The sequence below is a fragment of the Rattus rattus genome, chromosome 3 (genome assembly GCF_011064425.1).
Source record: "Rattus rattus isolate New Zealand chromosome 3, Rrattus_CSIRO_v1, whole genome shotgun sequence".
In the NCBI taxonomy this organism is placed as follows: Eukaryota; Metazoa; Chordata; class Mammalia; order Rodentia; family Muridae; genus Rattus; species Rattus rattus.
The window spans coordinates 101,425,568-101,451,200 of NC_046156.1; the positions used below are offsets into that span (position 1 = coordinate 101,425,568).

General features: G+C 43.7%; 1 protein-coding gene across 1 annotated transcript in view; it reads left to right on the forward strand.

Moving 5' to 3' along the window:
• The window catches only part of Cog6 (component of oligomeric golgi complex 6), a 36,030-nt gene extending 12,623 nt beyond the window's left edge, over positions 1 to 23,407 (forward strand). Inside the window, exons 9-19 of the mRNA XM_032898428.1 lie at positions 1,708 to 1,836; positions 1,912 to 2,003; positions 3,985 to 4,049; positions 7,002 to 7,093; positions 9,124 to 9,241; positions 12,008 to 12,139; positions 12,444 to 12,611; positions 15,128 to 15,235; positions 16,059 to 16,112; positions 17,454 to 17,533; positions 22,301 to 23,407. Of these exons, the coding sequence (XP_032754319.1) occupies positions 1,708 to 1,836; positions 1,912 to 2,003; positions 3,985 to 4,049; positions 7,002 to 7,093; positions 9,124 to 9,241; positions 12,008 to 12,139; positions 12,444 to 12,611; positions 15,128 to 15,235; positions 16,059 to 16,112; positions 17,454 to 17,533; positions 22,301 to 22,448 (1,186 nt within the window). The 3' untranslated portion in view covers positions 22,449 to 23,407. The remainder of the gene's footprint in view (positions 1 to 1,707; positions 1,837 to 1,911; positions 2,004 to 3,984; positions 4,050 to 7,001; positions 7,094 to 9,123; positions 9,242 to 12,007; positions 12,140 to 12,443; positions 12,612 to 15,127; positions 15,236 to 16,058; positions 16,113 to 17,453; positions 17,534 to 22,300) is intronic.
• The last annotated feature ends 2,226 nt before the right edge of the window (positions 23,408 to 25,633 follow it).

Consider the following 25,633-nt stretch of genomic DNA (forward strand, 5'->3'; position numbering starts at 1 on the left):
TGTATGTTACCTCAGGATGTAGAACTTGTACAAAACCGATGCTTTGTTTTGGTTTTGTTTTTGGTTTTTTGGTTTTTTGTTTTTTTTTATGAATTTGTGTTGCATTCCAAAACGGAGATTCTACATTGTTCTTTTCTTTTGATTTGCTTTTTGGGCAGAAGTTTAGACTATTTATATATTTTGAACATTCAGTCTTATAAAAGCTGCCTTTTGCAATTTTGACCTTTGTTGGGAAAGTGCCATTTAGTTTTCATTTGTCTCTGAGAAAGATGTTCCATGTCCAAAGATGGCTGAAGGTTCTTTCTGCCTCGTGCTGTCTTTTCCTAAATTATGTTTATTCTGCAGTAGGATTGACCCTAGTGTTCAGTGAGACTTTAGCTTTTGTACAGGTTAAACCCCAGCATTCTCCAGGCCTGATACACACGTCCCTTCTGCACTGAGTAGCTTCAGTGTGTGGTGGAACTGAAGTGTTGGCTCTGCTTGTCTAAAATATAGAAAGCAAATGTGAGGCATTGCGCAGCACAGCAAAGCCTTCTCTGACCCCTGCACTTCCCTCCCCTTGCTATGATGTATCTGCAGAGAGCTCAACACCAGAGTGAACCTCAGGAGAGGTCCGTGATCCCAGCCCCCGCTGTCTGTCACTTCGCTCGCCTCCCTCAGTTGGTAACGGTGTGAATAGTCAGAGCATCCGGCAGTGCTCTTGTTATAGATACAACATAACTCAGAAAGCAGTGTCACCTGAGAAAGTAACTCTTCTGGACGTCTTGAGGAAACTTTGATAAATTTATTTATTAGTTATTGAATTCATTCTTAATGTTTAGGCTGGTAGAATACTATTCAGGGATTTAGAAATCTGTGGTATGGAATCTGCTGACTTTATATTATTAAAATTTTTAAAAATTTTTTGCTGTGTATGGAATAGTAAGGGCATAAAGAATGCCAGGTATTTTAGGATACAAGAACAGATTCTGTCCTTCCCCACACACGTATCCCAGATCACTGCACTCTGAGTCAGAGCTTCATTCTCTGTCAGTTCCTCCACCACAGGAAAGTTCCCCCGTCTTCATCAACAGTGAGTAACTTCTAACATAAAAGATACTTGCTGTGCATACATAGCCAGTTAATAAATGTATCAAACAACTAATATGTCCCATTCAAGTCAAAATAAGCTTTTAAAAATCAGCATTTTTGGTTCCATTTTGGGTGCTAAGTGATAGTAACAGAAGGAGAAATTTTTAATATGGAAAAAAAGGGTCTTGCTATTTGGGCTGCAGAATTCTAACTAGCTCCTGAGAACTAGGTGTGTGGCTTTCTGTAATCTCTGGAGCCAGCTGTTCCTATTTCCGCCACCGCCACCACTGCCATTGTAGTTCTTGGTCCAAAGCATTCCCTCTTGGAAGGAGAAAAGTTTGTACCTTTAGGTTGAATTTTTAGTGTGTTAGAATGACTCATAACTTTTAGTTGAACATTGCAGTTCTTTTTTTTTTTTTTTTTTTTTTTTTTTTTTTTTTTTTTCGTGAGTGGGGGCCGAACCCAGGGCCTTGGGCTTCCTAGGCAAGCGCTCTACCACTGAGCTAAATCCCCAACCCCGAACATTGCAGTTCTTGAAGGGTGTGCCTAATGATGGTTTCCTGTCTTGCTGATCTTAGGTACCGACTGACGTGTGTGTCTGTTGTAGGTACTTCTCACATCATGTGTTTCTTCTAGGTACACCTTAGATGAATTTGGAACGGCCAGGCGAAGCACTGTTGTTCGTGGGTTCATTGACGCTCTTACAAGAGGAGGGCCAGGAGGTACACCTAGACCCATTGAAATGCACTCCCATGACCCGCTGAGGTATAGTGATTGACATTAGTAGAGCATCAGACCGTTTTCCCTGGAGCGTCTTTACTGACAGGTGGCTTTCCTTAGGTATGTGGGAGACATGCTGGCCTGGCTCCATCAGGCTACTGCCTCTGAGAAGGAACATCTGGAAGCTCTCTTAAAGCACGTAACTGCACAGGGTGAGTTATTGCTAACTCTAATAGAGAAAACGCACATGGCTTCTGTGCTTCCGTTGCTGTCTTCACAGAGATAAACACTTGACACTTAGATGCCATGTGAGGTATCCTTAGAGACCCCCCCAACCCCATTTTGCTTAATAGATTTCTGTGCTTTTGTCTATTGCTCGGCCATTTAAATTTAGGGTCTGCCCGTCTTCCCGTGCCCCTGCTGCCTTCTGGTAAGATGTGGTTGGAGAGCCAGGCGTACATCTGCTCAGACCTTCAGCCTCAGCCTCAGAGACCAGGATGTAGTGAGTGGCTGAGTGTTGCTGATGTCACTAAGCTGTAATTGTTCGTTTGTATTACCCAGAGTCTTCTTTCTCTAGGGACTCTTCTAAATGCTTAAAACTTTTGGATTTTAAGAGTGAACAATAACTATATCCCAGAATTGCTGATGTCTATAAAACTTCTAATTTTTTAGTTGTAACTTTTTAAAGAGGTATCAGCTACTATTGTGGTTGCCATGATAAAATTCCTGATGAAAACAACACAAGGAGGGAAAGAATTCTATCGTGGCAGAGAAGGCGTGGGAGCAGGAGTGGGAGGTGGTTGGTCATAGTGGTCCACAGTCAGAAGCAGAGAGATGAGCTCCATCTTAGTGGTCCACAGTCAGAGCAGAGAAAGAGGATGCTGGTGTTGCACCATCATGGTCATCCACAGTCAGAAGCACAGAGAGAAGCTGGTAAGCCTTGGGCACCCTTGTTCCTCTCTGCCCTTGAATCAGTTTGGGCTCTGTCCACACTTAGACTGAGTCTTCTGCCCCATTTAAACCACACTGGAAATGCCCTCACAGATATCCCAATATTTGTGTCTTGAGCAATTCTAAAATCCAGTCGAGTAGATGAGAACAACCATTATAAGAGACTTATTTTACACCCTGGGGGTTTAGTGTGTAAGTTGAGGGTATTCTGATTTTGATAGAAAGTAGAGAGAAATACTATTCCTGGTATTATCTGACTGGGTGGCATAGTGTGTCCATACATTACTGTGGTCACAGACTCAGCTCTTCAGTACTGAGATTCAGTGCAGCATATGTCTTAGATTGGTACAAAGCTTGCAGTTTTTGTTTGTGTGAGACCTGGTCTTCCATGGTCTAACTATAGTCCAGATTGGCCTCAAACTGTCACTCCTGCCTTCTCCCTCTAAGTTCTGGGTTATAGGCATGAGCCATTGTGCCAGCCAAAGTCTATACTTTTTCTCTTTTGTCACTAGCCCTATTGCCCACGTTTAAAGAATGTATTTCCAGACTGAGCACAGTGGCACATGCCTTTAATCCCAGTACTCAGGAAGCAGAAGCTGGTGAATTTCTGTGAGTTTGAGGCTAGCCTGATCTGCACATAGTGAGCTCTAGGCCAGCCAGACTACGTAGTTAGGCCATGCCCCCTCCCGAAAGGGAAAAAGAAAGAAAGAAGGGATGTGTTTCCTCTAGGTGTCTTTCGAGAGGTTTATATGAGAAACTGCGGTTAGAAGCTTGAAGATAAGTTAAAGTTCGGTGAAATTCTGAGCCTCACTCTAAAATGAGAGTGGTTGCCTGTCTGCCCCGCTTTTTAAGTGTGTCACGCTTGGTAATAATTAGTATGAGCAAGCTTGGCTTTTCCTTGGCTTGCACGGTCAGCTCTCAGCCTTTCGCTCTCAGTGCCACACCACCTCGAGTGTTTGCAGCGCCATCTGCTGCACCTTCCTGGACCTCCAGCTCACAGGTCACACTCGGGCCTTCATAAAAAGTGTTAGCCATCGTTCTCATAAGTTGTCAGCACTTGTAGACTCATGCTAGTTACCAACACCATGACAACTCGTAATGTCCCAGAGACACCCAGCCTAGCAAAGTGTTGCTGTTTGTGCAGTTTGTGACATCACTCATATGTGTTTCTGTTGAATGGTTCTTAAAACTTATGATCAGGTATAACTTGGGAAAACATAATTATGATGTACTTAATTGTAGGTGTTAAAGAAAATATTCAAGAAGTTGTTGGGCATATCACCGAGGGCGTGTGTCGGCCTCTAAAGGTAAGGGTTCTGTCTTCATTGTGTTTTCAGGTATCTGACCAAAGTATTGGCTCATTCTTAGGAGCTCAGAGAAATCAATGGGTGATGTTGTTTTAATACTAATATATAATGAATCATCCAAATATGAACATATTTGGAGTCAGGAGGTTCTGTCCTCATTTCAGCCTGTGCTAAATATACTCACATGGCCCTGCTCTCAAGGGCTCCTTGTGACAGCAGTGAGGGTCAAGTGAGGCAGACAATACATGGCTCCCAGTTTGCACCCGCCACAGTCTTCTTTCCATTTACATCACCCTCTTTGAGGAAAGTCTGACAGGGACTCAGATGGGAAACTGGAGGCAGGAGCTGAGACAGAGGCCATGGAGGAGTGCTGCTTACTGGCTTGCTTAGTTGGCTTGGTTATACATTCCCGGACTACCTGTCCATTGATGTCAGCCACAGAGCGCTGGGACTTCCCACATCAACCACAAAAATGTATCAGAGGTTTGTCCACAAGCCAATCTGGTGGGGAGAGTTTCTCATTACACTTTCTAAAATTAGCCTAGCTTCTGTAAAAACTAGCTAGCACTGTTTATTCTTAGGATATTGTGTTTTCTTTTGTTTTGTTTTGTTTTTAGAAATTTGTGGTCTAAGTTTATTCCACTGTATGTAAGATGCTGTCTTGTCAGCATCACTTATAAAGCAAACTCAAAAACAGTCACCAGAATTTGAGTCTGCCCTCCAGTCCAGGGGTTACAGCCCTTCCTTTTCATAAGTGTTCCATTTCTTCTAATATAATCCTTAATGTGTTCCTGACTTCCATAAATCATGCATTCTGTGAAGACAGACGAGCACACAGAGAAAAGAGGCATGGGAGATGGAGCCGTGAGGCACAGGGGTGGGGATGGGCAGGTACACTGCCTAGACAGATGCCAGCACTCAGCTCCCGGTAGGTTAGAACCCAGAGGCTTGTCAGTATCCCTTCCTCCCCACCACCTCCTCCCTCCCCACCACCTCCTCCCTCCCCCCCTTCCTCCCCATCACCTCCTCCCTCCCCCTTCCCCCTCCCCTCCTCCCCTCCTCTTTCCTCATCCCCCCTCTCCCCTTCCCCCTCCCCTCCATCTCCCCTCCTTTTTTTCTTTCCTCTATCCCCCCCCCCTCCCCTTCCCCTCCCTCCATCTCCCTCCTTTTTCTCTTTCCTCTATCCCCTCTCTCCCTCTTCCCCCCTCCTTCCCCTTCATCTCCCCCTCTCCCCACGCTTGCTCTGGCACCAAGAGATCAGCACTCCCCCCATCCTGTGTCCTGGCTTTGCTGCTGTTAGAACCTGCCTCTCATGTGCCCTTGAAGCGTCTGCCTGAGCCTCCCTTGTCCCTTTCTAAGCACCATGGTTCACTGAGTACTGGGGTGTCAGAGCTGTACCAGGAGCTTCCTATCTGTTCTCTGCCCAGGTCTTGTTCTCTACCACCAGCTCCACTCCAGCCTCAGCCGTGCTCTGTTGTCCCAGTCTTAGTCTCCTAGGTTATTTCTTCTTGTAACCATTTTCTAAGACTTGGTTTTGCTGAATGGCTGGTGTCCCCTGTGGCCTCTGTCAGAAAGGCTGTTTCCTTGTGTATTGTTTGTCACTCTGCTGTTGCAGCTGTCTCTGCTGGGACTCAGGTGTTGCTTTCCCTTGAGCTCCAGGCTGTAAGCTGTGGGCTTTTGTCAGTTCTCTATCTTCCCGCTTCCCTCTGTCCCTTTCCTCCTTGCTCTACCCTTCCACTGTTCCCACATTCTTTCTAAAGAGAGTAGGAATAAGAATTTTCTTGTCTCTAAGTTCTCTAAGACTGATGCAGGATAACTGAGCTGGTGTTAAACATTCATCTGCCCAGGAAAACCTGTCTGCAGCTGGAGTCCTTATGGTGTAATTGTGTTAAGTTTTTTAAAATACCATTTTGAATAATGCATATAATTATAATCCGGGGGTCTTGCTGACCAGCAGTCTACTCAGTAGGTGAGGGCCAGGTTCAGTGAGAGGCCTTGATACAAAAGACAAAGTTGAGAGTGTAAAAGGAAGACTCCCTGTGTAGATTGCTGGCCCCTACACAGGCCTGCAAGGGTATTCACACCCACATGGATGTGTGCACACACACATACCAAGAAATGTGTTCATTTAGAAATTGATTTTTAAGGGTAGGTGTGATTCCTTATCTGGTTGCCTCATGCCAAAGAGGAGTCACTTTCATAAACATGCAAATGTGAAGATAAATTAGTGTCCCTAACTAAAGAGTTCTTTGTAAAGCGGGACACGTATAGTATCTATATCCTGAGACAAAAGAAGAGAGAGAACTCAACTGTGAAAGAGCGCATTGAACATCTGTGGTGTGCACTGCTGCAAAGACTGGAGGATACAAGAAATCCTGTGTCTGCTTTTAGGGAGCAGGAGATAATCGTGTGAGAGCATGTAAGAGCAGACAGAGTAGATAGTGTCGGCATCATGGGTAACGGACTAAGGGAGGGAGCAGTGCGTGGCAGGAGTTAGAAGACTCCTGGAAGAGCAGGTTCATCTTCAACCAGATCCGGCTTTGCCCTGGCAACTCCGTAGCTGGACAGATGTGTGGTGCTATGATTCTCCTAGTCTCTGCTGACAGACACAGCCAGTGTGACACAGACAGAACTCTGTGTCTGTCTGTCTTGCTCTCTGTAGCTGCTTTTGCAGTTCAGTCCTGACCAACTCTGCATACGCAGTGGTGGTCTTGCTGTGGTTTTGTTCTTACCTGCATAGCCGAATGTTCAGGAACCGAGTCACCTTCAGCAGTTTGTGTGAAACCACTTACCTTGTGACTTAAGATGCAGAAGTCTTTCAGAAAGCGTTTTGTGATTGCTACAGCAGTGAAATTGTTTCTTGAGTGTTTTTTTACTGTGTATCCCATCATTAATGAAGAAAAGGTATACTTTTAAGAAATGTTCACGGTTTTCTTTTTCATGTTTTCTTAGGTTCGAATTGAACAAGTAATACTTGCTGAGCCTGGGGCAGTGTTATTATATAAAATTTCTAACCTCCTCAAGTTTTACCACCATACCATCAGGTAACAATAAGCAGTGAATTAGCGCCTGTCCTCTGAGGTGTTTATCTGTAGTCAGGACACAGTCTTGTGCCTACTATGTGTGTCAATGACTGTATGTGCGCGTACACACACACACACACACACACACACACACACAATGTACATAACAAAATAGACCTACAAAGTAAGCCTTTCTGTATCAATAAGTGAGATCCATGACAGCTTGAGCCCCCTACACAGTGAGTGAGCTGTGTCATTTGGGCACCAATGTCCTCAGTTTGTCATTAGTGTTTAGTTTTGCATGTGTGATAGAATAGACGTACCTTTATCTTCTCTCCAGAAAAGTAAGTCTATAGGATTTGAATGCAAATTAAAATGATTAATATTGTTTATATTAATTAATGCTGGAAATTAATACAATGACAATTATTCTTTAATTAGCTTTTTCCCAAATAACCACACAGAGACCTTTTAATACTTCAAAGCCTTAGGCTTTAGCTGGGCAGATTCTCAAATAGCTCATCTAGGCTAGCCCAACCACCTAGCCCCATCCACCCCCATGGATAGCCGTGCCTTCCAGGCCTTTAACCATGTGTCTTTCCTCCCATGTCTCCTTTCTTCCTCCTCATTCCCAGAGTTCCTTTCTCCCTCCTAGGATGTCCCACCTTCCACTCCTGCCCAAGAGTGACAATCAAATTTTTATTAAAGCCAACCAGAGAATGCATTAGATAGGTGAGGAAGGATAGAGACAACAGTTTCACACAGTGTAACCCAACATATGAAACAATGTCTTATCTAAAAATATTAAAATTAAAATTCCTTTCAGTATATCAGTGAGCAAAATACATAAACATACTTTGCTCCTTGCAAAAATGAGAAATCTCTTTAGATGGATCAAAGTATCATCTTTTTAATAGAAAATTGAAGATTATCAAATATGCTAATATAATTAATTGTTTCAAAATAATGCATTTTTATAGTTAGTCTAAATATACTAGTCTCTAAGCAGATGTAAAGACTTGAGTAACTACAGTTTTGAGGTAAGTTGTTGATAGGATAAGCTAGTTTTAACGAAGAGAAATAAGTGTTACACAATCTAGTTATCAAGTCACTAAGAGCTATTAATTGTCTTTATTAAAATTAAAACTAGACTTCGCTGTGTAATGAAGTGCATGTGTGCTGTGCTAGAGAAGAAAGGGTTTGCGTGTCAGATGTCAGTTCTGACTCACAGCCTTGCTAACGGATGTTGTGACATATTGGGAGCACAGTACAGGTTGAATAAACCTTACCCAGAATGTGAAATAGTTATAAAAAGCCTTTGCCAACCCGTCTTCACTCATCTGCATATCCAGATCCTGAGTCTCTGAGAGCCGAAGCCTTCCTAACGTGATGTACACAGTTCCCTATTCCAGACTCCATACTGTGGGTGCTCAGGCTTTAGTTTGCTTCTTTCCCTTTCTAACCCCCTTACTCAGATGAAAAGAAAACTGATGTATTTATGTGAAACTAGAGTGATTGTTTTTAGTTTATAGAACACACACACACACACACACACACACACACACACACACACACACACACACACACACACACACACACATGCCTACTTAAGGCTATTTTTGTTGAAAAGTCACTATTGTAGCCCAGGTCAGTTGATCAGTGTCTCCCCTCCCCTCCCTTCCCCTCTCTCCATGTCTCTGTGGTGTATATGCATGTGTGCCTGGGTGTGACATGTGCCCGTCCTGCGTGAGGAGGTGGGGGAGAATGTCAGATGACTTCCTCCATCGCTGTCTGCCTCATTCCCTCGAGAACCTGAAGCCTGCCTTTTAGACTGGTCAGAGGGCTCCTGGGGCCCCCAGTGCTGGGGTCACAGGCCCTGCAGCCATGATATGGCTTTTATGTGGGTGCTAGGGCTCACACTCAGGCCGTCAAGCCTGAAAGGAAGCAGTCTTATGTACTGTGTATCTCTCCAGCCTGCATCCCTTTAAAGACTGCTCCACGAGATAAACTTGTTGACTTTTTAACCTGAAATGGATATTCTTTGCTTTTAGTGGCATTGTTGGAAATAGTGCAGCTACTCTACTGACAACAATTGAAGAAATGCACTTGCTAAGCAAAAAAATATTCTTCAGTAGCTTGAGTCTCCATGCAAATAAACTGATGGACAAGGTGGGTTCGCCTGGCCTCCCTGGGCTGTGCCCATGTGAATGGGGACTTTCATGTTTGGACTTTAGTGATGTTATTTCTTTTCAAGTCCACGTTGGGGAGTTTAGTATACCTCAGGTCATAGTTTATCTTCCAGGATTAGTGTACCTTCACCCTAATATGAGAAAATCTCAAGATGAGTTTCATTACTTTGTTTTCTAAAAAATTTAATTGTAAACATATTTTTAATACAATTTCTCAAGTATCTGTGGCTAAGGCAAGCTTAGAACTATGCCTGTGTTGGAGCTGATGTGACACAGTGAAGCCTGGAGCTCTTACAAGATGTTTCCAGTTTCCTGGTTTCATGTTGTGGTGGTGCGGCTTTGTCTTCTGTATTATATTCATAACGCTATGAAAGTGCGTAGAAAACCACCATGTAATGTAAGCAAGCAACAGAACCCTAGAGATCCGTGTGGTGTAGAGTTTTAAGTTGAGCAGAGCTCTGGAGCAGGAATAATTATTCTTTGTCAGCTTCATATTTGGGTTCTGCTGTTAGATGCTTCCTCGGAGGGAAGTAACTATTGTAGCTTCTATCACATATTGATCTTTTTACTCTTGTCAAAGCCTTTATTCCTAGTGATACTTCTGCCTTATGTGTTTTGTTCAATGTCGATGTGACTGTGCTAGTTTTCACTTGAATATTCGCAAAGTATATCTCTCTTATGTCCTTTTACTTTTGGCTTGTTAGAAGATAGCACACAGTTTTTTAAACAAAAAATTCATCCATTAGTCCTTGCCTGTTGATGAGTATGTTTAACCCATTTACATTTGAATGGCTTCTGGATACTTGATTTGTTAGATTGCTCTTTGTTTTCTGTATATCTTAAGTCATCATTCCCTTTTCTCTCCATTACTTTAGAATTTTGCTATCTTCCTCCTATACTGCCCACGAACATATTTTGTAATTATAGCTTCATGTAGTAGTCTTTCCATTCACAAAGAGGAAAAGAAAATATAAACAAAAACTACTGGGAAAATATATTTGTCCTCCTGATAGTTTCAATTTCTCCTGCATTTTAAAAGGTTGTCTTTCTGGCTACTATTTTACTCCTGCCAGCCATTAAGTCTGTGTAATCTAATGCATTCTGGTTTTGCTAGCAACACTGTAACAGCATTGATTGCTAATCTTAATGAGTTATAGATGGTTATGAGCCACCGTGTGTGTGCTAGGAATTGAATCCAAGTACTGTAAACAGAGCAGACCATGCTCTTCACAGAGCCGTCCCCCAGCCTCTCTATCTGTTGTTACACTCTGTCTCCATGGAGACCAATGTAGACTTATGCTGGGATTCAGTCACTTGCTTGGCCAATCAGATCAGTGTTCATCAGATTTGGGAGGTCATCTATTTCTTCAAATACTTCCTGCTCCTCGTTCCTTGTTTCTTCTGACTCACAGTCTCTGATGGACTCCATTCCTCTCCATTTCACTCCATTTCTCTCTGCTCCACAGAGCATGTGGTCTTAGTCGGTCCCTCTCCACATTCAGTAGCCATTTTTTGTGTCCACCACACTTGTCACTGAACCCTGTAGAGAAGTTTTCATCTCAGGTGCTGTGTCCCCTCAGCGTTTTTGTCAGCCGTGCCTGTGTGTGGCAGCCGTTGTCACTCTCTCCTGTGGTTCCTCAGACATGCTTTCCTTAGCATTGAGCGGATTACAGTCATCCCACTGCCTAGCCCCCACCAGTGAGAGCGTCTGTTGGCTTTTTTCCTCCTGTCATGGACCGTATTTTCTTGTTTGCTCATGTGACTTATAGCATGTCTTGTTAATATTACTTTCTTAAAAGAAAGAAGGTTTTCATAAGCACTCTTCAATCCTGCATGAGAAGATCTTAAATAAATCCTCACATTTAAATGTTTTCTCTTCCTGTCTTCCTGGCACAAGGCTATAGTTTCTTAATAAAGACTTCTCATTGCCACATTTCGTTTTGTTTACCATCTTATCAGTTAAAGTTAAAAGTATTCTGATATTCTTTTAAAGCTTCATGGCAGAATCTCATACTTGCATAAGATCCTTTTCTATTAAAAAGAAACAAAATTAAAAGTAGGCTCGCAGGCGCCCTCTGGTGGTGCTTTCAGTCAGCAGTGTTGTGTTAGGCCTAGCTTCCACTTCCTAAGTAGCTAACTCAGCAGGGGATGCAGGAACTCCATCCAGGCCTCCAGAGGCTTCCCAAGGTCACACTGATAGGCCATACGTGGTATATCCAGGATTTAAACCAACTTCAAACTGTTCGCGGTTCTTACTTCCTGCGAACTCCTTTTCCAAGTGAGTTCCTCAGAGCCTCTCAGTGAAGAGGAGCTGAGAGCCCCAGCCTAGACACTGAGCCCTGAGAGTAGTGATCACTCTCTGCAGCACCGCCCTGGGGGGCTGTGTGGACTTATTTATTCTCAGAACTTGGGCTAAAACCAAAGTACACTGGGTATTTCTCAATATGTAACAAGTACACTTCTACAGTTTAAGGGAATACCAGTTTTTCTCATTAGGCCTTGAGCTTTAACATAGAAAGTTGTAATAGTGACTCTGGATGAGCTGACAAAACCTTGAACCCTGAGTGGCATCCTTCAAAATCAACTTGATAAGTTGTGAGTCTGTAATTTGTTAGACACGGCGTTGTGTTACATTTGTGTGTTTATCATGCTTTACACTTTGTGTTATGTTACATTTGTGTGTTTATCATGCTTAACACTTTGTGAACAAAACAGCAGCAGTGGGTAAACTGCTCTTTTTGTCCAGATCGAGCTCCCACCACCTGACCTCGGACCCAGTTCTGCCCTGAGTCAGACCCTCACTTTGCTGCGGGACGTTCTGGCCTCACACGACTCTTCAGTGGTCCCCTTGGATGCTCGGCAGGCTGACTTTGTGCAGGTAGTTTGTAATTCATTGGTCGCTTGCCCTCCTCTGCAAACGCAGGTGTGAGTGAACATGTGCTTTGACAATCACTTCCTTGTCGATTTTCTTCACTGTTAAATCAGTTCTTGATTGTAAAGGTAATTCAGCGATGCCCATTTTTAAGCTATCTGGTTTTGTTATTGAATCTTTTCCTCATGTACTTTTTTATAACTTAGCTGACAGTCTTCCAGTTAGTTTTGTATTTAATTCTGAAAGACTATATATCCAGGATCATCTCCTGATTAAGAAATAAAAATTCATTGCTCCTCCTCATTTACAGGTTTTGTCATGTGTCCTGGATCCTCTCCTCCAGATGTGCACAGTGTCAGCCAGCAATTTAGGCACCGCTGACATGGCCACGTTCATGGTCAATTCACTGTACATGATGAAGACGACGCTGGCTCTGTTTGAATTCACAGACAGGCGCCTGGAAATGCTTCAGTTTCAGGTGAGCTCTGCTAGAGTGGATCCTCTGATTTCGCTTATGCAACATGCTAGCTTTGGACAAATGTCAGTGGCCTAACTCCATGAATTCCTTAAGGTAGTCTATCCAAAGGATGTAAACACACACACATTCATGCATACACGCATGCATGTGCACACACATACACACAATTTGAGTTTTCTGCTTTAGAGATGCCAGAACGTGAGAAGGTTGAGGAACCTGATCAGATGGCATCGGGAAGCTCTCTGACTCACCTGACTCTTCAGTGCTCTGCAGATGCCGTGTTGTATGGTGTGCTGGCCATGCAGCATGTGTTACGGAGGACAGAAGCAGTGTTAGGGAAAACACTACTGTTTGTTTAACAGTCACTGTCCCCATAAGCCAGCTGGTGTCCAAGACTGAATGACGGCTGAGTCAGCTGCTTCTAAGTCACCTAACACCCAGGCTCTGGTTCTGATGCACTAACTGGTAGGTGCAGCGTTCTAGGGAGCAAGCCTGAAGCAAAGACCCCAAATGTCCTGTTTCCCAAAGCGTGAACACTTTGGTAGTGGATACAGCAAGTTTGATTTGTTGCTCTGTGTTTTTCTGAGAAGTAGCTTTCGATATATGTAAATTGTCTAATTTCTTATTCTTTTAAGAATACTTGAGATTGATCAATAGTAATAACACCTTCATGTTGAGTTTGGTTGTGAGCTAGCATCTCCCACCTACCTGTTTGTATATTCTTTTCTTCTGGAATGTTCATTGGCAGCTCTAAACTCTGGTGTGTGCCACTTAAGGTTTTGGAGAGGCTCGAGGTTTTAATACTTTCTAGTTCAGCGCACAAATAAAGGGTTTCCCAATGGCCTCTGCATGGGTGCGTGCTCACTGTCCTCTCCATTGCCCTCCCCTGCGCTCCGTTCCCCTCCCCTCTCCCGCTGGCTGCTTCCCCTCAGCCCACTCACGCTTCTCTGTGTCTTCTATTCCTCTCTCTGTGTCCTACTGCCCTCACAACCTCCTCCTCCTGTCTCAGGATCACCTTGGCCTTCTTGATCTACACTACAGTCTGAGGCAGGAGACTGCCTTCCAAGGAGTCTTTCCTCTTTTCAGAGCTGATGACTGAGCCATGTAAGGGAGAACAATTAATTTCCTATCTTGAGGACCTTTTATTTCCATATTTCTTAATATGCTTCGCATATTTGTCACTAAGTCAGCCCCAAGTCTCTGCCACTTGTGTCTGATTTGCCTTACCAGCAGTTACACGCTTGTCTTTAGAGTTCTGCACGGTACAAAGTTCTGTGTCTGTTAGATGGAGTTTGTCAGTGTGTCAGAGTCTGTGTTCTCACCCCCACATTGGTGTGTCAGCTGGACTCCGCACACACTGGAGACATACAGGGTGGAGCTGGACTGGGTCCTTCGGCTACAGTTTAGACTGTGGGACTGAGGGCTCCGCCCATCTCCTCCTCGTCTCCCGCTGTCACCTCCCTGACCCCAGCACCACTGCTAAGACCAGGGAGTCTGCACCTCCTGGAGCAGCCAGGTCTGTCCACCCAGAAGCCTGGAGGGATTTTTCTTTGGGTTCAGATACTTCTCCAGAATATTTTAGGTATTTCTCTTTTCCTATTACGCCCATCAAGTACATTTGAGAGCCATTTCCGTTCAAAGCTTCAAACTTTTCACTCACTCACTCTGTCTGTCTGTCATCTCTCTGTGTGTGCCTGTCTTATGCTCTAGAGATCCTTTCTTCCTTTCATTTTATACCACGGGTCTCTTCTCCAGTTTAGTCTGAGTCTCTTTGTCCTGTTTGATATTTTCTCTGTCGTTTTTCTTGTTCAACTCACTGACTTGGCTGTCAGCGTTAACTGTCTTCTTTTTCACTTTCATTAAAAGTTTACATTTGAACGACTTATTTTTCTTTGGTTTTCAGTAAATCCAGAAGTAAGGACTCTTAATTGTACTTCTTGGCTATTTACATGAGAAAGAAGAATGTGGGAGGCTTCTTGGTGCTGACGCCGAAGCTGCTTTAACTAGGCAGCTTTGACATCACGCAGACATGGGAGTTGGGGGTGCTCTGTGTAATTGGCAGATTGGTAAAACTGGGGGTGCTTCATGGTGTATAAGGGAAGGGGGAACCTCGCAAATGGGCGAGCAGCTTCTTTTTATTGAGGTGCTTTCCTTCATGTGGCCCTTTTCTCAGCCGCAGCACCAGTTCCCACCAAGGTTCTTCAGAGATTAGGCTGTCCAGGGAATGGAGAGGAGGCTCAGGATGTAGCCTTCTAGCCCTCGTTCTCCCTGACTAACTTATTTTACATGGTTGTTATGACTTCTGAGTTCTGCTCTTGAAACAGCTGAGAAGCAACCCATATTTCTTAGCTAGTGGCCAGCCCTAGAACTGTCCTTAATCGTAGCTGAGGGAAGCAGCTGCTGTCTCGGAGGCTGCCTGTCAGGTCCATCATGGCCGTCCCCTCAGTGTGCTCTGCTCTGACTGCTCTTGCTGACAGTTCTCCTCTAAACATTTCTTCTGCTGTGCTTTGTTCTAGATCGAAGCCCATCTGGACACTCTTATCAACGAGCAAGCCTCTTACGTTTTAACTAGAGTGGGCTTGAGTTACATCTACAACACGATACAGCAGCATAGGACTGATCAGGTGAGCCCCACTTGACCCGCAAGGGGGCAGCTCAGAGCTGGCTCTGGAGATGGACTCTAGATCTTAATCATGGCCCTGCTACTATCAGCTGTTCTGTGTTCATGTCGTGTGAGACAGGCTAAGCACGGTGACTGTCAGGGATAAGAGAGAGCCTGAGAGTGAGAATAACGCTTGGTGAGAAGTAATGAAAATATTTAGGAATTAGTGTGACAAGATGTGAAGACGGAGAAATTGGCATCATAAAGTATGTACAAGGTTCATACTGATTAATTTTTAAAGTCTTGTTTCATTTTCAGCCAAATGAATGTATAGATTGCTATACAAGAAGTAATATCCTCCATCTAACTTAGCAGATCATTAAAGGAAAATGTTCTGAACTGAAGTAATCTTGCAGAACTCCAATAGTAATAGGTCCTGGGGTGGTGGAGAACCCTAACACAAAGTAGCCATCCTGCCTTAAAAAGCAAAGAATTAGTAGCTTTTGTCCTTGCGTTTTGCTGAAGCAGATTGACAGGGCAACCACTTCCTCCCTGTTCTCTGCTTGCTAAGAGGGCCATGGCCTCCACACCTGACCCCGGCCTCCACTCCTGGCCTCAGCCTCTACACCTCTCCACGACCTCCAAGCACTTGTCACTTTCCTTCCCTTGCTCTGAGTACAGCTCAGGGGTGGTGTTTCTGTTCCTGATGAGTTGCGCCTTTGCTCCTCAGTTACAGCCCTGCTCTTAACTGCAGTTATGAGAAGCCACCTTTCTTCGGAAGCAACTACATGATTTTCTGAACTTGGCCAATCTTCTAACGGACCATTTGTATAACCTTCTTACAGGGCTCCTTAGCCAGCATGCCCAACCTAGATTCTGTGGCGCTGAAGGCTGCAATGGTAAGTGTGAAACAAACATTTGAAGTGGGATTTCCTTAGGCAGCGCTGGCCATGGCTTACTGTGTGTGGTAATGTCCTAGGTGACAGCTTTTCTCTCTTGACATTCAATTGGGGCCCAATAACAGCTCCTACATGTAAAGGCCATGGCTTCCCAGACTTTACTGTGTGCTGAAAATGTCCTCAGGACAGCAGTTTTCTCTCTTGACATTCAATGGTGGGGCCCAATAACAGCTCCTACATGTGCGCTCCTTATACGAGCTCTCCCAGGATTTACTGTGTGCTGGAAACCTTCCATCGGGCCTCAGTCACGGCACCAGTGCAGTTTAGGAATTCTTTATTTTCACAGTTTGGTTCCTAATCTGGTGGAGAGGCAGGAGCGGTGACAGATGTGGTCAGGCTGTGAACCTCAGACTTTGTACTACCATGATTCCTGCTCTAAACTTGTCTTTCCTGAGACAATAACTGAACTTGGATTTCTGTCTTTAGAATAGTGTGCTCCTCCAGCGGGAGACTCACGAAACCTTCAGTTTATGTTTTCAAGTGAACAGCTCCAGTTGGAGCAGTAGTAGAATGCTTGCCTGGTATGCACACAGTTCTGTGTTCAGTCCTAGCACTGCACAACATGCATACACACACACACTCACATACACACCCAGTCACACACAAGATTATACCCATTCACAAACTCACAAACACATACACTCATACACATTCACACAGGTATACACATACTCAGACACATTCACACTGATAAACATATTCACACTCACTCATACATACACTCATAATCACATGCATTTAAACATACATTGATAGTCTCATGTATGTACAAATACTCATACACATTAATACATACTCACATTCATAATTCAGTCATTGATACATCTATACATTCATGCATACTTCCAAACACACACCCATCCACATACTGACACACACACACGCACGCACGCACGCACGCACACACACACACACACACACACACACGCACACATGCACACACGCTCACGCACACACACGCTCACGACACACACACACACACACACACACTGGCACCCACAAGCAGGTGCACACACACAGAAATGTGCACACACAAAATGACAGTTGTATGTTAACTCTCACACTCTCTTCTCTATACTCTCTCTTTTCAAACCCTGCTACATATGAGTTTCATATAGGCGTTTTAGGGTGTTACAGGTATAGTGTTTTAAGAAATGCTCATTTGAAAAGATATCCCTAGACAGCTGCAATGGGGATTTTCTGACGTTTCAGTGCTCCCCAGGAGCGGGTGTTTGGTGCTCCTTAGCCATTCTTACATTTCCTGTCCCACTCTGCTCTCAGGCTCAGTTCGACCGCTACCTCTCAGCCCCAGACCACCTGCTGATGCCACAGCTGAACTCTCTCCTCAGTGCCACCGTGAAGTAAGTGTCTGCTGCTGGGATGTGGGGAAATGCATACAGGTTTAAATATCAGATATGTTTCTTAAAAATAAGTTATTTTTAAGAGTGAGATATTTGCCTTTGAAGAGCTGTAGTCTTCAGAAGTTTTCCTGCCTTAGGACCCCAGAGAGTTAGCCTTAGCCATACTACTCCTTGCCTCTGTGTCCCTTCAAAATCTCTCATTAGTACACAGTCTTACTTTGCTAATGTTTTTAAAGTGCTCTGACTACAATTGAAGGCAATGGACATGAGACCAAATTCCTTTCTACTGTGAGCAGGTGAGGCAGTGTGGATGACTGTCTTATGGGCTACTTCGCATCTGGTTTTCTCTAGATATAAAACTGTTAACTATTGTACGTGTCTCCTTAATTTAGAGTGGGGATTCGTCCTGGTACACTACCTGAAGTTAAAATTCAGTTACTGGACCTGAACATCATAGTTCGGAACATAGCACACATGGTCCACACTAGCACAGCAGCAGAGCACAGCTTGTCACTGCCCATGTGAGAGAGTACAGAGAAGCCTGCCATCAACCTTGGTAAAGTTCAAAGTTCAGCATTTGCCTTATGGTTTCCACTGAGCATGTGCTGTTTTCTCACCAAGACAAAGTGAAAAATTGTATGTCGAGCCAGCCTGTTTTTGGACAATGTGTTCAAGACAAAGAAACTACATTTAGATCCATTTATACCCAAGAGACTATAATAGTACAGTTACAACTAGCAAGGGATTCTCTAACTTGACATCCTTGGTTTTAAGAAAAACTAATACAATTTTCTACAAGTAAGAGATTAGGCAATACTAAATTTGCATTTTTCTTTCTACTCTAGTAGGTAAGAAATAAGTACTTTCAATATACCAGACTAGTGATTAAGGGTTAAGCCACACCCTTCTGTCTTTGTGGAAATGACAGCCTGAAATGTCACTTAAACTTAGAGCAACAGTTTTATTAAGAATGTAGAAAATAGCTGCTGAATTTGAATAAACACTGCAAACTCCTGAAAGGATGCGGTGTCAGAGTGAGCACACTGGTGTTCTGTTTCCTGAGGCTGGAACTTGGGGGGGGGGGGTGGGGCCACTGAGTGAGGAGGCAAGGAGGCCAGGGCCACTGAGTGAGGAGACGAGGAGACCAGGGCCACTGAGTGAGGAGACGAGGAGGCCAGGGCCACTGAGTGAGGAGACGAGGTGACTTGGTTTGCAGTGAGTAAAAGCTTACTTATATGTATCAAAAGTGGCAGAATGGGATGAACGTAGGTCTCTTGCACAGATGCAAGAAAGTCTCAAATTAGGTGAATGTTAAGAAATTTAATGTATTTGATAAAGTTCATATTTTATTATCCTGTAAATATCATATGTAACTGAGTTTAAGTACCTAAGAGTTCATAAAAGAAACAAGTATATTGACCCTCAACTTCTGTTTCTAAGCAAGGAAAAGAAACTTTGAAAATAGCATTACTATCATAAAATTATGACATGATTTTTGTTTAAATATTTTCACTTCATTTTTAAAATTTTTTTTATTATATTTGATGTGTGTACAGGGTATGTATGTGTGTGTGGCATGTGCAGGCCACAATGCACTTATGACTCAGGGATCAAAGTCAAGCTGGCCGGCTTGGCAGCAAGCAGGGCTGGCTACCAGCTGACAGCCCTCCCAGCCCTTTCCACTCACTTTTAAATCAGCGTCACTTTGAAAATGTAGAGCTATTCTTATTAGATGTGTTTCTGGTTTTGGCTGGTAGCATTTCATTTTCTTAAAAAGTTAATCCATTTTTATATCTATTATAGTTTATATTTGATATTACACAGTAACTGATCTAGTTATTTTGCACCTTTTCAAGAGTTTTCATACATTTTAGGCAAGAGTAACTAACTGCATGCTCTGTGGGAGGGCTTTGTCGTGTGAAGCATCCTCACACCCACCTGCCCTGCTTGCTCAGTCCTCTGCAAACACAGTGCCCCACTCAAACTTGTTTGTCCCAAGGTTTATCTTTCAATGGAGATTTTGATTGGACATTTGGTCTTGAAGGAAACTATTAAGCAGATTTATGGGACCAGGAAGTCTAGAACATAGGGGGAGAAATAGAAAAAATAAATGGTTTTAAAGGCTTTTTCCTTTTTCCCTTTGGATAAATTAGAAAGGTGCTACCCTCTTTGATGCCAGAATCCAGTGTTCACCTTGAGCATGGTAGAAACCTCACTATGGCTCTGCCAGTATCAGAATGCATTCTGTAAGGAACTTAAGCATGGATGTTTCCAAATGAACATGTGGGAGTGTATATATGATTTAAGAGCTATTTTTGTTTTAAGCTCAATTTTTTTCTTATATTTATTATATTTATTAAAAGTAAAAGCATAGACCTAGTAAAATAATTGGGTTTTATTTTACAGGGGTTGTTTTTTTGTTTATTTATTTTGATTTGAAGGAACTGGGATGTGTTTTTCTTGGAACTAGCAACTGTATTCATTATCTGTATAAACAAAGCTAGACAAGTTTTTAATTAGTAGAGGAAAGAAGCATGAGAGAAAGAGTAAGTCCTGGACACTTACCTGCTCAGGAGCCCTTGGGAAGGATGTTAAAGAGGGGTTGACGAGCGGTGTCGGGCCAGAGCCTCTCACTATGCCATGCCCTCCTGGTCTCGGCTCGCCGCCTTCCTAGCAGAGCTCACTGCCTTGAATGCTGACTGGTAGTGCTGTACATGAAGACGTGTGCCCAGATTTGTAGGAACGCCTCAGATCTGCTTAGGAACAGAAAATGTAAACCCAAAAGAGAAAAATGGGTCCGTTACTAGAAACAGACCCACAGATGATGTGTGTAGAATTAGAGTTGTACATGGATTAGAGGAAAGCATCAGTATATTGAGAGAATAAGGAAGGAAATTTTACAGATACAGCTTCACTCACACTTGAAAAGTACAGTATCTAAAATGAAACATTCATCCCTTCAGAAGGAAAGACCAGGCAGGGAAGCCCATGAGCAAAAAGAACTCATGCAGGAAGAACTTTCTCTACATGTGATACAAAATGTGGGTCTGCCTGCCCAGTAAGCCAAGAAATCCTGAACAGAGAAGTTGCACAAGGGCATTCCAATGTCCTCAGATTGTTGAAAGCTTTGTCATCACTGTATAGTTCCTTATTACCATAAGAGCAGTGCCTTAGAGCAGCCAGAGGGAGGAGTCGGAGCTTATAGGAGGTGACTCTAGCTTGGAAACAATGAACTAGAAGACAGTGTTGTCTTTAGCTGACTGAACATCAGCATGAACTGCATGGTCCTCAGGCCCCAATGGTTGAGAACTTACCTGGGGTCTGGGCAAACCCTAGGTTCAACTCCTAGCCCCAGAAAAGCAAAACTCATACCAGAAGAACTGTTGAAAGCAAATAGCAAAACTAATAATATATTTTACATCTGCGTAAACATCAGGACACTTCACTGTAGGAGATAATAAAGAAAATTCCTCAGAATGAAGGAAAAAGATGAGGAAAATAACCTCAGAATTATGGAGACTTTTTCAGCCTGAAGAGAGGCTGAACATGGAAGTGAGTTGGGGGACCATTTAAGGGACCCTATAAAGAGAAATAGAAGTGTGCTGCTGTGGTGACATAGGCTATGGAATTCTCTGTGGGGTGTGCAACACTGTTTGAGGGCGGACAGTAAGCCTTTCCGCAGCCACTGAAGCAACCAAAGAATGGGGAAGAAAGCACAGATGGAACAGGGAAAGCAAACAGCAAGGCAGGCCTAAGTCCAGCCCGGTGGGTAGCTGTGCTGATGTGAGGTCGGTGCACTCCAGTGGAGAAGCAGGGCTCGCTCAGGCTGAATGAAAAAGTGTGGTTCACATCCCTGCTGTCTGTAATACATACACCCTGAGTGCAAACTGCTTTGTCCTCACAACCCTTAGCTGTTCAAGTCTCCCCCACCCCTTGTGCATTTGGTTGCACCCCAGGAAAGCTCAATCTCAGTGTCTCAGAACCTGGATGTGAAAAGAAGCTATTTTTAGGAACAGTAGGTTTGTGGTGATGCTGGGGGTTGTTAGGCAACGAGAATCTTAAGTACTGAATAACAAGCTCCCTGGTTCCAGGAGCAAGCAATTCATTTGGTAGCTCAGTGCTTTAAATAAGTGTTTCTAATACAGCCAATTTACACGGACGTGTTTTAATAAGAATGATTTCTCTGTGCACTTCCTGAGTACTTAGTACTCAGAGTTTTGAAATTTGGACATTTGTAACGGGTAAATGATTTCTTAGTGGTCAGCATTTTGAAGGACTTAAAAAGTTGGTAAAAGTGTGAAGGTGATGGATCCTCAGTTCACGCACTTTTCTCATGGTAAATTAGCGGTGTGGTTATTCTCTCTGCTCTGTGATTTACAGTTGGGTCATTTATAACGTACTCTAGCTGTGAGATGTGTTGGGGAACAACCTGGGCTTTGGTTACACTTACAAGGCCCCACAAGGGAAGCTGGTGGGAGAGATGGAGATGAAATGATTTTTCTTCTCTCGTGCTCTTTTAGCTCATTTCATCAGATGGGAGCCCACCATAAGTCCAGGCCCTTCTATACGTGAGGCACTGTTCTGGTCCTGATGGCCAAGCAGTGGGTAAATACAGCCCCTGGCTTAGGAGGGACAGAGACTTAATAAGCAATAAGTGCTGCCCATTAGGAACTGGCCAGCATGGCACTGAAGCAGGACACCATTCAGACCTGTGTCTTATGGTCACTGGGCTCGTGTCACGTTCTGGTTCTGCTTGCTCATCCCTAGGGAGCAGATTATAAAGCAGTCTACGGAGCTTGTCTGCAGAGCCTACGGGGAGGTGCATGCAGCCGTGATGAATCCAGCCAACGCGTACAAAGACCCGGAGAGCATCCTTCACAGGTCACCCGAGCAGGTGAAGACGCTGCTCTCTTGATGTTGATGGCGTTTGCAGAGTATGGCTGCCTGGCAACAGCACCAAGGGTGGTTTGGGCTTTTAATCTATGAGTCTTTACTTTGAAGATTGAGAGTTAATAGTTTTCCTTGTATGGGGTTGTAGGTCAATTTCTCCCATTCTCAGCTAACATAGAGGTAAATCAATATTGACTTGAATCTGTACTGCTCTGTCTCCTCTGTAGGTAGCAATGCTCTCTTGTCCATTAGCTGCCTCTACACAGCAGCTTAAATGGCCCCTGGATTTGGGATTAATAGAGGCAAAAAGTCAGATGGAAGATTTCAGGATTAAGTACAATGACTTCTAAGTTAGTCCTGTGTAATATCTAAAGCACGGCTGCTGTTGGTAATGAGTGTCCCCAGATGGGAGATTCCTCTGCTTTCACTGTAATGAATAGCTTCTTGAACCTAGCCCATGTCTCTGTCCCCCAAATAGGTGTTGAGGGGGTTGATGGGGAAAGCAGAATTCAAGCAGTTGTTCCTTTCTGTCTACTTTCATGTCTGCTGCACGTTTGTATGTGTTTAATACACTCAGCTGAAAGGTTGGAAGAAAGAGGGAAAGAGCCCTCAGGCTTCCTGTGCAGACAGCTTCAGCCTGCACACGGGAAGCCTCCTCTTCCAGGATGGGTATTCGCCATACAATGTACACTCAGTCTGTCCAACCCCAAACTCTGTTCTGTGCTCAGGCTAGCGGGGTTGTGCAGAACAAAAGCAACCACGTAATCCATGAGGTATCAATCTGTCAGGTCAGTCGGTTCAATGAATGTATATGGCATATTTATCAAAACAGCATAATACAAGGCAGGAACTTACATTGTACATAATTTATTTCTACTGTGAAAAGAAGACTGATGCACTTAGCACTTTGTTTGCTAAGAGAGAAAATATTTTTTCTTCTTATCTGGTTTTCTTAATATATATTAAACTATTTCTGGATCAACAGTCTTTGTACTATTTTTCTACTTCTCACAAACGCATTTTGGAAAATATACCAATAAAAAGGAAGAACACCAGAGGGAAACATGTACGGTGGGATGTGGTGCGGTGTAAGCTGAGAGGCATGTAACAGCGAGTTACAAAGGCCACCGTCAGAACAACACTTAGGCCTACTGAGTGCCACGCCCTATGTTGGACTGTACCGATTTGCATAAATATAACCTAATTAAAGATGGCTTGATTCATGAGAATGAATACATGTCATGTGGGCGGAACTAGAGATTCAAGGTGGCTGCACTCCCCGGTAGCCAGAGAGTGGAGTCCCTGTGGAAATTCCATCCGCCTATTTTTTTCTTTCAGAAATGGACTGTGGATAGCCAGAGCATCTCAGTGTTAAAACGCAGCCCAACAGTCCTCAGTCTAATATATTGCCATCAGATGAGGCCTGCTCAGCTCACTCTAGGGTTACATTCCAATAAGCCCAGACCAAGACGGCAGTGCCTGTGGAAGTGCATTCCATCGACCTGACCGTGAACTGCAAAGTCACCCACGTCGCATGAGCGTAGAGCACCAGTGTGACATGCTGGGCTGGCCTGGCTGCTGCTGCTGCTGCCAACACTGACAGGTGTAGAATGTCAGAAGCCCAGGAGGAGCATCAGATCCAAAATGGGAACTGTGAGCTTTACTGAGGGGTAGTTTAACTTTCCCGCTGTCATAGGCAGGGAGTTACAAGGGTTAACTACTACACACCCGGACTGTGGTTGAAATGGAATTTAGAGTTCAGATGTAGACCTATATATCTAGACAGTTAATGTTTAAAAGGCAAAGGAGGCTGCCTGGACTCTTCCGTAGAGCATTGCCCAAGTGGCTAGAACAACTGTAAATCCACCGCATCTCGGACCATATTGAAAAGTGAACTCAGTGGAGGGAAAACTATAAAAAAACAACTTGTTAGAAATCTTTTAACAGTTTCTTTTCAATGACACTCAATAGGAGGGGAATGGATTTTTTCAAACGTTTTTTTTAAAAGTGTGTTAAGGGCCAGGCTTGTGAAAGTTAAGCCAGAGAAAACCCAGTGTAGAAGAAGAGGTTAGCACTCAGCCTTAAGCTGATGAACTATTGGTCTGTGAGAGGAAGACAATCAGGTTTCTTGAACATTGTAATCTCTTGTACTTTTTCTACACTCAAGGGTAGATCCCATACCCACAATTCGCCAGCATAGCACAAGCAAGGGTTTGAGTGAGACGGAGAACCTAAAGTTGGATAGGCGACTAGGTAGATGTACAAGGAGTTGGGAGAGGGGATAAATGTGATCAAAACACATTCTATGAAATTCTCAATGAATAAACAAAATTTAAATAAAATGGAAAGCAAGCCAGGCATGGCAGTGCACACCTTTAATGCCTGCACTCAGGAGGCAGAGGCAGAAGGCTGAGTTTGAGGCTAGCCTTGTCTACATAGCAGGTTCCAGGACAGCCACACAGAGAAATGATGTGTTAGGAGGGAGGGAGGAAGAAAGGGAATGAAGACAATGGAGAAAACCCATTGCCAACCATGCATTTGACAAAGGCCTGTGGTGCTGGCTGTGTGTCTTCAGTGTATAGTACACAACTCCAGTAGGACCGAGTCGTTACCTGTGCAGTCCGCCTAAGCATTTCCCTAAACCAAGGAGATACCAGGGGGGGGGGGAGAAATCACTAACAGGAAATGGCTAACACGCTATTAGTCTTTAGGAAAATGCAAGTCTTGAAGCCACAGTAAGATGCCATTTCTCACATACAAGGGTAGCAACAACATTAACAATGTCTAGAGGGAAGTGAAGAAGCTGAAATGTCATTCATGGTTGTGAGAGTGGAGAACAACTTAATGCCTTTTTAAAAAATTAAATAGGGGCTGGAGAGATGGCCCAGTGGTTAAGAGCACCAACTGCTCTTCCAGAGGTCCTGAGTTCAATTCCCAGCAACCACATGGTGGCTCACAACCATCTGTAATGGGATCAGTGCCCTCTTCTGGTGAGTCTGAAGACAGCAACACTGTACTCAGGTACATTAAATAAATAAATCTTTAAAACAAAAAAATAGGATTGCAATATGACTTAGCCACTCAATATGCCAAGAAATCTAGAAAACCACATGTGCACACAACTTTTATAGAAATATCCTGGCAGCATTTGTAATTGCCCTAAGTGGATAGAATCCAAAAGTTTACTGAACACTGATATTCGCCCATTAA